This window comes from Zasmidium cellare (genome assembly GCF_010093935.1).
Source record: "Zasmidium cellare ATCC 36951 unplaced genomic scaffold M409scaffold_13, whole genome shotgun sequence".
NCBI classification, from domain to species: domain Eukaryota; kingdom Fungi; phylum Ascomycota; class Dothideomycetes; order Mycosphaerellales; family Mycosphaerellaceae; genus Zasmidium; species Zasmidium cellare.
Genome location: NW_022986957.1, coordinates 92,030 through 104,451, shown reverse-complemented (window position 1 = coordinate 104,451; position 12,422 = coordinate 92,030). Strand labels below are relative to the sequence as shown.

General features: G+C 55.5%; 5 protein-coding genes across 5 annotated transcripts; 1 reads left to right on the top strand and 4 right to left on the bottom strand.

The window, feature by feature from the left end:
* Positions 1–9: 9 nt before the first annotated feature.
* M409DRAFT_21474 (uncharacterized protein) lies at positions 10–499 on the bottom strand (the record flags this gene model as incomplete). The annotated part of the gene is made up of 1 exon (XM_033805873.1): positions 10–499. A coding segment is annotated over one exon (490 nt), but the record flags the coding sequence as incomplete, so codon positions are not given.
* A 512-nt stretch (positions 500–1,011) lies between these two features.
* On the bottom strand, positions 1,012–2,576 carry M409DRAFT_65584 (uncharacterized protein; the record flags this gene model as incomplete). The annotated part of the gene is made up of 3 exons (XM_033816578.1): positions 1,012–1,092; positions 1,167–1,413; positions 1,477–2,576. The coding sequence occupies 3 exons, from the start codon at positions 2,574–2,576 to the stop codon at positions 1,012–1,014; spliced, it is 1,428 nt and encodes a 475-aa protein (XP_033668916.1).
* An 808-nt stretch (positions 2,577–3,384) lies between these two features.
* Positions 3,385–4,908, bottom strand: M409DRAFT_65583 (uncharacterized protein; the record flags this gene model as incomplete). The annotated part of the gene is made up of 2 exons (XM_033816577.1): positions 3,385–3,738; positions 3,793–4,908. 2 exons carry the CDS (start codon positions 4,906–4,908, stop codon positions 3,385–3,387), a joined length of 1,470 nt encoding a protein of 489 aa, XP_033668915.1.
* Positions 4,909–5,731: 823 nt separating this feature from the next.
* Positions 5,732–7,967, bottom strand: M409DRAFT_21471 (glycoside hydrolase family 13 protein; the record flags this gene model as incomplete). Its single annotated transcript, XM_033805872.1, has 3 exons — positions 5,732–5,794; positions 5,845–7,838; positions 7,889–7,967. The coding sequence occupies 3 exons, from the start codon at positions 7,965–7,967 to the stop codon at positions 5,732–5,734; spliced, it is 2,136 nt and encodes a 711-aa protein (XP_033668914.1).
* A 656-nt stretch (positions 7,968–8,623) lies between these two features.
* M409DRAFT_21470 (uncharacterized protein) lies at positions 8,624–10,540 on the top strand (the record flags this gene model as incomplete). Its single annotated transcript, XM_033805871.1, has 1 exon — positions 8,624–10,540. The coding sequence occupies one exon, from the start codon at positions 8,624–8,626 to the stop codon at positions 10,538–10,540; it is 1,917 nt and encodes a 638-aa protein (XP_033668913.1).
* Positions 10,541–12,422: the final 1,882 nt, after the last annotated feature.

Below are 12,422 nucleotides of genomic sequence, written 5' to 3'. Positions count from 1 at the left end.
CCCGATTACTCGCCGGATTCCTCTCGCTCGCAAACGCCACCATCTCCCTCCACCCCACAACCTCCCTCGCGAACCGCATCAACTCCCCCGCCGCCTCGGTCGCGTACCCCCGTCCCATATATCCCTCAAGCAAACACCAGCCCACATCCGGCGGCAAAACAATCTCCCCTCCCTGCGAGTCTCTCGCGCGGCGTTGCGAGAGGCTCACGCCGCCGACTAACTCCCCCTCCGCATTCCCCACCCCGAGACGAATGAGGTAGTACAAATCGTCGTCCGCGACGCCGTCCTGGAACCTCGCGTCGAGGGTGCGCGCGCGGGCGTTAAAGGCGTCGAATTCGGCGGGCGTCCGCACGCCGAAGTCGCCCATGTGGGTGTGGGCGGTGGGGCTGTTCATGGCGGAGAGGAGGGTCGTGTAGTGGGCTGGGGAGCGGTTGTAGAGTTGGAGGGTTAGGCGGGGGGTGGTGAGGTGTGGGGGGAAGAGGGTTTGGAGGGTTGCCATTTTGGAGGGGGGGTGAGGGGGTGGGGAGGTGAAGTGATGAGGGATGCGAAGGGGGAGGTGATGGGGGAGGTGATGGGGACATATGAGTACGGAGAAAGTTGAGAACAGATACCTTTCTCAGGATGGATCCTTCAGACAGATCCGTAGGTATCCTTCTTTCTTCGGGCATATGCTCGGATTTGCGTTCGAGCTGCCCACCACTCGACGTGGAAGGAATCGCACCAACTCCTCCGCACCAATCGCCTATCAAAGGCATTGCTGATGGACCAATACGAATACAAGTACGAGAATTACGTCATGCGGAAGACCCCTGTTACAATATCATGTGAATCTTGGTATCCACGTACCTTTCTAGGTTCATCTACCATCTCTCGTAGCAATAATAACACCTATACAAGCCTTCATGCATCCATTTCCCTTTCACAGCGCTATGCAAATTCAATCCCAATGCAACCAACTCCTCTAGGAGGTCTCTATGGGCAATGCTTTCTTCTGTACATGTGCCATGCCGACTATGCAACCTCAGCATCCGAAGCGTGTCCTGTAGGCCCACTAATATCGTAGTCTGTCGTGACGAAGGCGCGGTCGACTTCCTGTAAAACACACACAACCATCAGTCTCGTCCATGACAGCTCACACACACTCCTCAATATACAACATGACTTACCTTCAAGCCCTCCGCGCAGTACTGCAGCGTCTCGGCTATATCGTGCGATCGATAGAGCTTCGTATCAGCGGGTAGGAGAACATCGTACTCGACCCAGATTCCATCGCCTGCGTGGTACGCTGTGACGCTTTTGAAACCTTCGACCACCGGGCTGAAGCGGTAGGCGAGGTACATTAGTTTCTTCGTGAGGGCGTCGTCGGCGGCTTGGCCGGAGAGACGGGTGACGTTCTCGAAGCACGTCTCGCCCCTGTATATCCCACCATTGTTAGCATTGCCAGAGTCATACTTCGACGCCTGGGAATAAACTGACCAGTCATAGATGATGAACAACGACAACAACCCAGCGCCCACAGGATCCAACCACCACGCATCGACATAGTACCCGATCAACGGAAACAACAGACTCAACGTATTGAAAATGACATCCGTCTTGCAGTCCTGCGCGAGCGCCTGCACTTGCGTCGTCTTGATCGGGATACACCCAAACCAAATAATCCCTTTCACGCCCACCGTCGCCGCGAGGGCCCCAATCGCCACCGCCGGCAACTTCTCCGCCGTGCCCTCCAACGGCATGAGCTTCTCGACGGACTCCTGCAGGATCTGCAGGAAGGATATGACCATGATGATGCTGAAGACCAGGATCCCCAGGGGTTCGAGGCGGCGCCGGCCGACGGGGAAGCGTTTCTGCAGGGCGGAGAGGCGCCATTGGACGAGTTTGTTCGTCGTCCAGACGATGAGCGTGCAGAGGAGGTCGAGGGCGGAGTCGACGAGGGAGGCGATGAGGGAGAGCGAGCCCGTGCTGAACGCCGCGACGATTTTGCCGATGAGGAGGATGACGTTCGCGATCACGTTGACGTTGATGGCCCACTTCGCCCTCTTCTCTTCCTTCGCTCGTCTCGCCTTCTCATCCTCCGGTAGCAGTTCTCCAATATTCCCCGCCACGGCTTGGATCCCCCCACCCCTCTCATGATCCCCATCATTATCCGGATCAGGCTGCATGCTCTCGAGCACATCGTCCGCAATCGCCATGACAATCGCATCCACCTCCAACCAATCATTCAACCGCTGATTCTGCGCCTCATAAAACCTCCTGACACCCTTATTCGTAATCTCCTTCAGCTCCTCCTCCGACTTGCGGAACTTCTCCAATTGCTCCCGATCTACGCCCTCCAGTAACGTCTTCTTCAGCTCTTCCCGCCTCTTGTCCTCCAGCGCCGTCTTCGCTGCATCTTTGAACCGCCAGACGTCCGGCCTGGGACGCGCGTTGCCATTCTGTCCGCTGTGTCCATTCGCGTCCTGATAATTCCCGCTTTCGAGATCTGAGCGCCCTGCACCGCCGCTGCTCCACGGTCGTCGGTTCCTCTCTTCTTTGCGTTGATCGTCGAAGGTGATGGCTCGTTTGCCGACCATAGCTTGCTTGCTTGAATGGCGGGGACGGACGTCGAGTCACGGAGATGCAGCGGTTTGACAGGGATGACGGCAAAGGTAAAATGAGAGGGAGGGAGAGATGGAGGACACGCGCATGGGAGACGCGGTGGTTTTCGTTCAACAGTGCTCACATGTGTTCCTTGTTTACTGCTGCCGCGCTTGCCTCATTGGTATCTTGCACGTTATCGTGCCGGCTCTCCCAAAGCTGTCGGAACACATGCCGTTTCCAAGTACTAAACGAGTCTCGTACGGGGAGTCGAATAGTGTTGTTGATATTGGCTTGGTTAGAGATGAATCTGGAAAGATATGGCTAGGAGTTAGTGCTCTCTCTCGTGTGTCTCTTTCTCGCGCTTGCAAGATAAGAAGAAAGGTACAGAGAGGGTAGTAGATAGATGGCATTGCAAGATTGCCCCCAAAATGCTTAATCCTCGGCGCGCCAACTCTTCACGTCTTGGAAAAGCTTAGCAAAGGCCACCGATGACGATTGAACAACTCATCGAAGGATCCTATTACAATGCCACTGACCAGTTTGTAAGGTAAGAAGAGCAGAGTGGAAGAACATGATGATTTGAAAGTGATCGATTTGATTAGACGTGATCATCTGTTGCATCGAAAGCCAAACCGCCTCCCATCAACGCCATGCAAGCATACATATAACCTCCGCGCCTCATACCGCGCGTCAAAGGAAACTGTCGAATCGCTCCACCAAAGCACACAAATGCAGACTTATTTTCATCATCATCATCAGTAGAGGTATCTCAAAACTCATTCAAGAAGCTTCTCCTTTCCATCACGACTTCAAAATCTTCTCCATCGCCTCGAGGAAGATATCCGCATGACGCTTCTGGAAGATGAGCATGGGCCTCAATCGGACCGCACTGGCGCCAGAGCCACCAATGTTGATGCCGACGCCCTTGCCCTTCTTGAGGATTTCGTCGCGGCGGGGTGAGTCCCAGGCGATGAAGGTTCCCTGGCCCTTGCCACGGAGGTTCTCGATCTCGCCGGGGTACTTCTGGGCGAGGCTCTCGAGGCCGGCGTAGAGGTAGTCGCCAGTCTCGGCGGTGTTGTGGACGAGGTTGAGGCGTGCGATTTCGTTGATGATGGCGCGGAAGAGGAGGGCGCGGGCTGGGTCACCCATCCAGGTCTCGTTATATCGTTAGCATTTGCTTTCATCTAGAAGATGTTATAGTTGACTCACGTTGAATTGACGGTATGGCTTGTTGGGCCTAAGCTCTGGGTTGCCAAAGTAGTAACCAGCAGTCTGAGCCTTCTTGGAGAAGGTAACCATGTCCGGTGGGTCTTGCAGGTTCCAGTGCTCGTGTGCCCAGAACTTGCCAGTGGCACCAACACCAGTCTGAACCTCATCGACGATCAAGAGCACGTCGTGCTTTCTGGTGACTTCTCTGAGGCCTTTGAAGAAAGCTGGGCTGGCGTGGTTGTCACCACCCTCAGACTGGATTGGCTCGACAATGACTGCGGCAGGTGGGTTGTGGTAGGTGGTGAGAAGCTTCTCGACCTCTGCGAGGCAACGAGCCTCCTCGCGGGCGTTCTCCTCGACGTGCTGCTCAAGTGGGTACTTGAGAGCTGGGAAGGAAGCTTGTGGCCAGTCAAAGGCAGGGATGTCAAGCTTGTGGATTGGCTTAGAGCGGGTCGTCGAGAGAGATCCGAAGAGACGGCCGTGGAAAGCAGTCTTGAAGGAGAGGATAGACATGTTTGGAGAGCCAGGAGATTGGTTGTTCATCGACGACTCAATCTCCTCAGCAGTGAACTCAATGTCAGCACCACCACGCTGCTGGCGACGCTTCCACATGAACGCAGCCTTGTACGCAAGCTCGTTGGCATCTGAGCCAGCTTGAGCAGTGAAGACCTGGTCGCAGCCCTTTGGAGCGACGCGGAGGATACCAGTCTCAAGGATCTGAGCCCAGTCGTGTTGAGGGAAGTTACCCAACGCTGGCCTGTTGATTATAGCAGAAGCCATGTCTGGGCTCGTAGCGGCAAGAAGCAGGCTTGGGTTGCTGTATCCGACCGGGATCGAAGCAATCTGAGCGTAGACGTCGAGCAGAACGTTGCCGTCCAAGTCCGCAATGTAGTTGCCGAATGAGTTCTGGTAGTTGGCCATCATGTTCAGCGACCTCGTGTCAAACACCTTGTCGAGCTCTGCAATCGCCTCTTTCGACTTGGGACCCGGGATCTCTGTTCTAATGATTGGGCCCGTCGGCTCGTCCGGGAAGTATGGTTGCTCGACAGAGTCCGCGAGGTGTGGCTTCGCAGCCGCGGCGGCGCTGGCACTGCGTGGTGGGCTCTGAGTAGCCATTGCTCGTCGTGCGGCGGGTATGGAAGTCTGGCGGAATGACGAGCGGAGAGCTGGCTGCAGTCGTGCAGCAGTCCTCATGAACGACGCCATTTTTGCTCAGAGTGAAGAAGGGAGTGAGAGGAGTGGAGAGCGGTCGTATTACGGGGAGGGGACGAGTTTTATACGTCGTCACGGCGGCATGTAGAGTCGACGCCTTTCGAGAGGTGGGAAACCTGGAGCTATTGTAGGTGTCGGCACTGCATGCTGTATTGGGTTGGCCTGGGTTTGCCGAGTGAGTGAAGGGCAGGGTCGGAAGACGGCGCATGCAGCGGTCCCTCACTTTGTTGCCGTATACTGCCTGTCTACGCGCGATCTACAACCCCTCGCCCTTCGCACGGTATTTCGCAAATGCCTACTCTTCGACGCGAACTGAAGTAGATGCGCCTTTCAGGACCTTGCGGAGTAAGGATTGCTTGGTCATGCATCCTGTCAAACGTAAAACATTTATCACGGCCAGCAGCGGGGCCTCGCGATAACCTGCCCCTCTTCGGCGAGGCCTGACGAATCGAGATAGCAAATAGGCCGTCTGTACTATCGACATTTGGGGCGAGGAGATGTTTAAGGCAACAAAACCATACCTACGTCGCGAAATTCCTGCGGCATGGTATGCTCCATTACTTTTCTGTATGGCCTTTGCCATCGAATCTATACTGTTTTACATCCAGGCTTCGCCGATGGCGCAAGCCTGCTTTCTGCTCATATCTGATCATGCCAATGCGGGTTTCGCGCAATCAAACACAAATGCCGAGAGATAGGCCCTCACGCGATCATCACGGGACTAATGCTAATAGCCCAGCGATACTTGGCTCTTCCAGTTGGGATCGAGAGTCTCCTCGAGGGCGAGTACCTATTGCACAGTCAGCATCCATTCATATGCGCAGGAGATCGAAAACTTACCATCGCGGTCCTCGTTGGAATGTACACTTGCAAGAAGTTCTTGCGGTCGTTCCACGCGAAGTCGGTCGTGAAGAAACGCGTCTCATTCTGTATCCGTCCAAGACCGCCAAACGCCGAATCATCGGTGTTGAGTACAACTCTGTAGGTACCAGCTGCCTCGACACCAACCCGGTAGTCTGTGAACGAGGTCGAAGGGTGGAAATTGAAGATCCACAACAGACCAGCCCGCTCGAACACAATCACCTTGTCGCCCTCATGCTTCAAGCTGATGTATGCTTGAGGTGAGTGCAGCCAGCCATACTTCTCTTCCGTCCACTGCATGCCCTTGTCGAACTCGTTCAGGAACCGGTATCGTAGGAGGTTGTCTTCCACAAGGTTGAACTGTCGGCGAGCATAGTGGAAGCTGTTGTTGTTGCCCTCGCGCGGGAAGTCCAACCATTCTGGATGGCCAAACTCATTGCCTTCGAAATTGAGGTACGCTTCACCACCAAGGCTGTGCGTAATGAGTCGAATCATCTTGTGCAAAGCCATACCCCGCTCGATCACGGGTGTGAATTCGGAGAGCGTCGACATGTTGGTGTACATCTCAGCGTCACAGAGCCAGAACAGAAGCGTCTTGTCACCGACCAAGGCTTGGTCATGACTCTCTGCGTATGCAATCGTCTTCTCGCCATGACGTCTGTTGGTCAAAGTGAAGCAGAGGGCACCCATATCCCAGTCGATGTCCTGCTTCTCTTTCAGCCACTTAATGTACAGATCTGGCACTGCCATCGCCAGCCTGTAGTCGAATCCTATTCCGCCCAGGCTGAGCTTGATGCACAGCGCCGGCATGCCACTGACGTCTTCCGCAATGGTGATAGAACTGGGGTAGAGGTTGTGCAGCATTTCGTTAGCGAGCATCAGGTACACGACTCCATCTTCGTCGACGCTTGGCCCAAAGTACTCGTGGTAGCCTCCAGAAAAGCCAGTGCCGATTCCGTGATGCGTGTACAGCATGCTCGTGACGCCGTCGAAACGGAAGCCATCGAATTCGTACTCTTCCATCCAGAATCGAAGATTGGACAACAGGAAGCGCAGAACTTCGTGGTGCCCGTAGTTGAAGAGCCGACTGTCCCACAGCTCGTGCCGTCCGCGTGCTCCTTCGTGGAAGTAGAGGTGGTCACTGTTGTCGAACATGTTCAGCCCGTCCAAGACGTTCTTGCTGGCGTGTGAGTGTACAACGTCCAATAGCACGGTAATACCCATGCCGTGTGCGGTGTCAATCAGCTCTTTCAAGTCGTCTGGGAAGCCGTAGCGTGATGATGCGGCGAAGAAGGAGTTGATCTGGTATCCGAAGGAAGCGTAGTAGGCGTGCTCCATGATGGCCATGAGTTGAATGGTATTGTAGCCAAGGTCTCGAATGCGAGGCAGCGTGTTTTGGGTGAACTCTTTGTACGTGGCAACCTTTGGCTCTGGGCTTGAGATGCCGACATGAGCTTCATAGATTCTGGCGCTCTGCGGCTTCGGCGGACGTTGGTTCTTGAACTGGTATTTGTGTGGAGGATTCCAGAATCGCGCGTCATAGACGGGCGAAACGGAAAGATCTTGTGTCACACGCTTTATCCAGGCTGGTATCCTCTCTTGTCTTGCCTGATCGTTGGGCACCACCAAGCTAATCTTGACCTTGCTGTCGTGGGGAATTGCAGGCTGGCCATTGTTCGGCGGCAGACTGATTTCCCACACGCCGTAAGGATCGCGGTGCATCTCGTGACTGTCTCTGTTCCAGCCATTGAAGTCGCCGATGAGGTAGGCACGCAGAGCGAACGGCGCCCATTCGCGGTAGACGATGGTGTTGTCCGGCGAGACATTGAAGCCGAACTTCTCATAGCCGCGAGAGAACTTCTCTATGCCGCCTTCTGTCTTGTCAATGGTCTTGAGCCAGTTCTGGGCTTTGCTGAAACGGGATCGAAGGGCTGCTGAGTATGGCTCGAGCCATGGGTCGAGGGCGACGACGCCTAGAAGATTGTCAGCTGTTGATGAGAGCAGTTCGTTCGGCTTTACTCACCAGTGCCATCATTGCGGACCTGGTCGCTGGCAGGCTTGGCCATGACGCTGTCGGCGGAGGCCTCGTTGAGTTTGTCCATGGTGGACGGATCTGGCTGGTCGAGATGGTTGATTCAAGGAAGGGTCAGTGGAAAAGTAGAGCCACAATGGGAGAAAAGTGAGGAAGCAGTCGAAGGAGAAACCTCGATCATGTACTTAATATTTACCACCTAAGAGAGGGAGGTTAGTTGGCGGGGTGCGTGCCTGCTCTCAATGAATCCATGGACGTCGGCTCGCTGCAGGGCTCATGGAACTTGGGGAGAGCTCAGCCAAAACTGCTGGGGAGCGCGGGCGTCATCGCGCATCCCACCAATCAGACCACACCTCAACCATTGCTACGCTCTGAAAACCCATTTCCGGTGAGGCGAATGTTGGTTGAAAAGGCAGTCGTGATGGTGATGGTGGCCCGTTGAGGAGGGCGTGTCCTGTGTCTGTCGCCATCCGCAGCAGCATTCTCGTTTCGGCGCGATTCAATATCACAACCTGCTGGATGCCGCTAGGGGCGGAGTTGGCGGTGGAGCTATGGTCAACGAGCGCGGGGATCGACTGGAGGTATGGCGTGGTTAGAAGCATGAGCTGTCCGAATCATTCACTTCATCACTCTGTCACGTGGCTGTAAAGCTTACATTCGAAACGTCCTTTCCCTGCTTTGCAACATTGAATCCATGGGCAGCAAGTTGGTAGAGCGCCGCCAACCATGGCTCCATTGACAGCATCGTCGTTCACACCCCAAGCCAGGCTGACATACCTGGGCATATCAGCCATCGTACGACGGCACTTCAGCGCATCTGCACATCGATCCGATTCAGGCGCCTACTCCCGATCAGACTTCAATAATCAGCCGTATACCGGCATATATGAGCCCGGGCAGCCAACCGAAGGTCCATTACGAGATGCATCCAACATTGGAGCGCCACGCATAACCCCCTCGATCCTCAAGCAGCACCTCGACCAATTCGTCGTCGGCCAGGAGCGTGCTAAGAAGACCCTTGCAACGGCAGTCTACAACCACTACCAGCGGATACAAGAGCTGCAGAGACGAGATGAAGAGGAGGAGGAGTTGCTGGCGCAGGAGGAGCGAAGGCGGATGTCACAACACCCTCGGCATCCTGTAGAAGGTAGGGAAGGAGAGCTCAAGAGAGGGATTGCTGTGCCTTCGCTGACGAGAGATTGGCATGGTGAAGATGAATTTCCTGGCCAGCAACAAACTATCAATCTTGGACCGCCCAGTTCAGGCCAACAGCAGCAAAGAACTTGGGAGCCGAATGGTCCAGGGCCGCCTTCATCACCCTTGCATGATCCTAGTCCTTTGACGATAGAAAAGAGCAATGTGTTATTACTGGGTCCGTCAGGAGTTGGAAAGACGTTGATGGCAAGGACATTGGCTAGAGTGCTTGAGGTACCATTCAGCATGTCCGACTGCACACCCTTCACTCAGGCTGGATACATTGGCGAGGATGCTGAAGTATGTGTGCAGCGGTTGCTGGCAGCAGCAAACTATGATGTGACACGAGCCGAGCGTGGTATCATCTGTCTGGATGAGATAGACAAGATTGCTACAGCCAAGGTCTCGCACGGGAAGGACGTCAGCGGCGAGGGCGTACAACAAGCTCTGTTGAAAATCATCGAAGGAACGACGTTACAGATCCAAGCCAAACAAGAGCGAGGCAGTGGTGCTGGCACAGATCGTAATCGGGGACAAAACGCAGGCTACCCAACGAACAGCCCCCTCTCAGGCGGTAACATGGGTCAACCGTCTTCAGGTGCTCAGAAAGGCGAGGTCTACAACGTCAAGACGGACAACATCCTCTTCATCTGCGCAGGCGCGTTCAACGGTCTACACAAAATGATCCTCGACCGAATAAGCAAAGGCAGCATCGGCTTCGGCGCAACCGTCCGCGCAGCGCCAGGCTCAGACTCCAGCGGCCAACAACACGAAACAATCCTCGAAGGCGAAGACGATCTCTTCGAAAAACACCTCCCCTACTACGCCCCACCTTCACCAACACCCGACCCATCCAGACCCCCACCAAAACGAATGTACAACACCCTCGACCTGGTCGAACCCCAAGACCTCCAAAAATACGGCCTCATCCCCGAACTCGTCGGCCGCATCCCCCTCTCCTGCGCCCTCTCCTCCCTCGACATCGACGCCCTCGTCAAAGTCCTCACCGAACCCCGCAACAGCCTCCTAAAGCAATACCAACAACTCTTCTCCCTCTCCAGCATCGACCTCCGCTTCACCACGCCCGCCCTGCACGCCATCGCCCGCACAGCCTCCAAAATGGGCACCGGCGCCCGCGGCCTCCGCACCGTCATGGAACGCCTCCTCGCCGACGCCATGTACGAAACGCCCGGCTCCGGCATCAAATACGTCCTCATCAGCGAGGACGTCGCGAGCAGGAAGGCCGGCGCGGTGTATTTCCCGCGGGGTCAGCAGAGTCGGTTCCATGGGATGATTGCCGCAGAGGAGGAGGCGTGGGAGGAGAGGAAGAGGGCGGAGAATCCTGATGAGAGTGAGTTTGAGGCGAGGGCGAGGAATAATAGTCAGGGCGGGGCGGCGAAGACGTTTGAGGAGTATCGGGAGAAGGCGACTGCGGCGGGGTTTCAGTAGAGAAAGCGGTATGCTAGTTGCCAGCTCTTCTCCGTGAACATGAGCTTGGCCGTAGCAATGGTTGTGTCTTCATGGTTTTCGAGTGAAGTCGAAAGATGGTAGAGATTTCCTCGAGAGCCTTTATAACGTTGCTGCCGCGACATTCCGATAGCAGAGCAAGGCCGATAGCAGAGGAAGGGAAGCCATGTGAATGAAATGCAACGATTGATGTGCAATGATTTACGATTCTCTGAAGTCTACCTAAAGACCAAGAGTGCGTGGGCCTCAACGCCCAACGGTAGACATGCTACCTTGCGCCCTCGAAATCTTCTTCGTGATTCTCCACGACAATGGACTGCCTTTCCATCTCATCCCCTGCCGCTTATGTCCCTCGATCCGAACTTACAAGAAGATGCGCTTCACGGAATATGCGATCTATAGCCGGTCAAGAACCCGCTCGTAACCACAGTCGGTCTCGAAGTCGCGGTGCTCGCGCGTCCGTTCAAGGTAGCAGCATCATCGAGGTTCCCGGTAGACTGAGAACGCGCCATCGTCGACATTGACGGCGAACTTCCTCCGTCCTATTGAGGGGTCTAAGGGAGAAATCAGCAATCAAAAATCAACTTCCGCAAAGGAAGAGAGGGTGCTTACACGCGACGACATCGTCTCCGACGCTCCTCCAGCCAGATTCACCGTGTTGGTACTCAACGCAGACTGGATTCCCGCAGGCAAACCCGGCGGGCGGACCTCCCTCTCCTGATCCATCGCTTCGATCGCCTCTCGCCAATAGCTGACCTCGATGTCCTGATCTAGCTGGCGGAGTCGCTTCTCGAACATCGAGGCCATGAGGACACCTTGGAGCTCCGGGTACGTGCGCTTCATCTTGATGACCATGGCTTCGGTGCTGTACAGACGAGCGTCGAGGACGCAGAGGGCTTTATCGTGGCGGTGGGTCCAGGCCGCTGGGAGGGGTGGCGTATCGCCGATGCGGTCCTTGAGCGCCGTGGTGGCGGCGGCTTTGGACTTGAAACGGAGGGACATCGGTGCGCGGGTGTTGGTGGTGGAGGGCTGTTGCATGGGAGAGGTGTTAGCGGTGGTGTCCTTGATGAGGCCGACTGGGTTAGAGATGGTGGAGAGCTCTACACAGTCGAGTGGTCGGCGTGGGATGTAGCCGCCTGCGAGGAGAAGCATATGTTAGTACTGCTGCTGTCAGTTAAAAGTAGATCACCATACCGCGAGTTGGAGTAGCGTTCTCATCATCACCGCCGTCCTTGACCTTGCGCACCGGAGTCGGCGTAGCCATATCTGGCTTCTGAAAGGTCGGCATCGGTGGCGTGCTGTTGAGCTCAGGGAGGAAGGACGAAGTTGCCGTGGCAGCAGTGGTGGTGGAGCGCTGGGTGCGCTGCGTGTTGGTGCGGTCGACAAACGGCATCATCGTGGTGGTCTGTGCAGTGGTGGATTTGCTGTTCCAGCGATGGAGGCTGCTGGAGGGTTTAACTGTCATGTTCGCCATGATGGACTGTTGCAAGGCATTAGGCGGCTGTGAACACGCGACGCATTCATTCACTCACCAGCGAATCTCGGAAGCCGAAGCTGCTGCGCTTTCGTGAACGCTGTCGCTCGTGCTGTGTATTCACAATCAGCCTGTCGAAAGAGGCAGTCACGGCTGGGGCATTTTCAGTGCTTACCGTTGTTTGTATTCGCTCTGTTGGAAATTCGACGCCCAGGTATCTATTCAGGTCGATGCCGTAGTGCTTCTTCCTCTTTGTCTTTGGTGTGGACATTGGTCTTGGTGTAGCGGCAGTCAGGTAGGAGTGTCGGCCAGTGCGGTTGTCGTGATGTCCTTCTGGGTGAGCGCCTTCTTTTTCGCCCTTTCCACCTGGATCGTTAGCACGGATTCTTT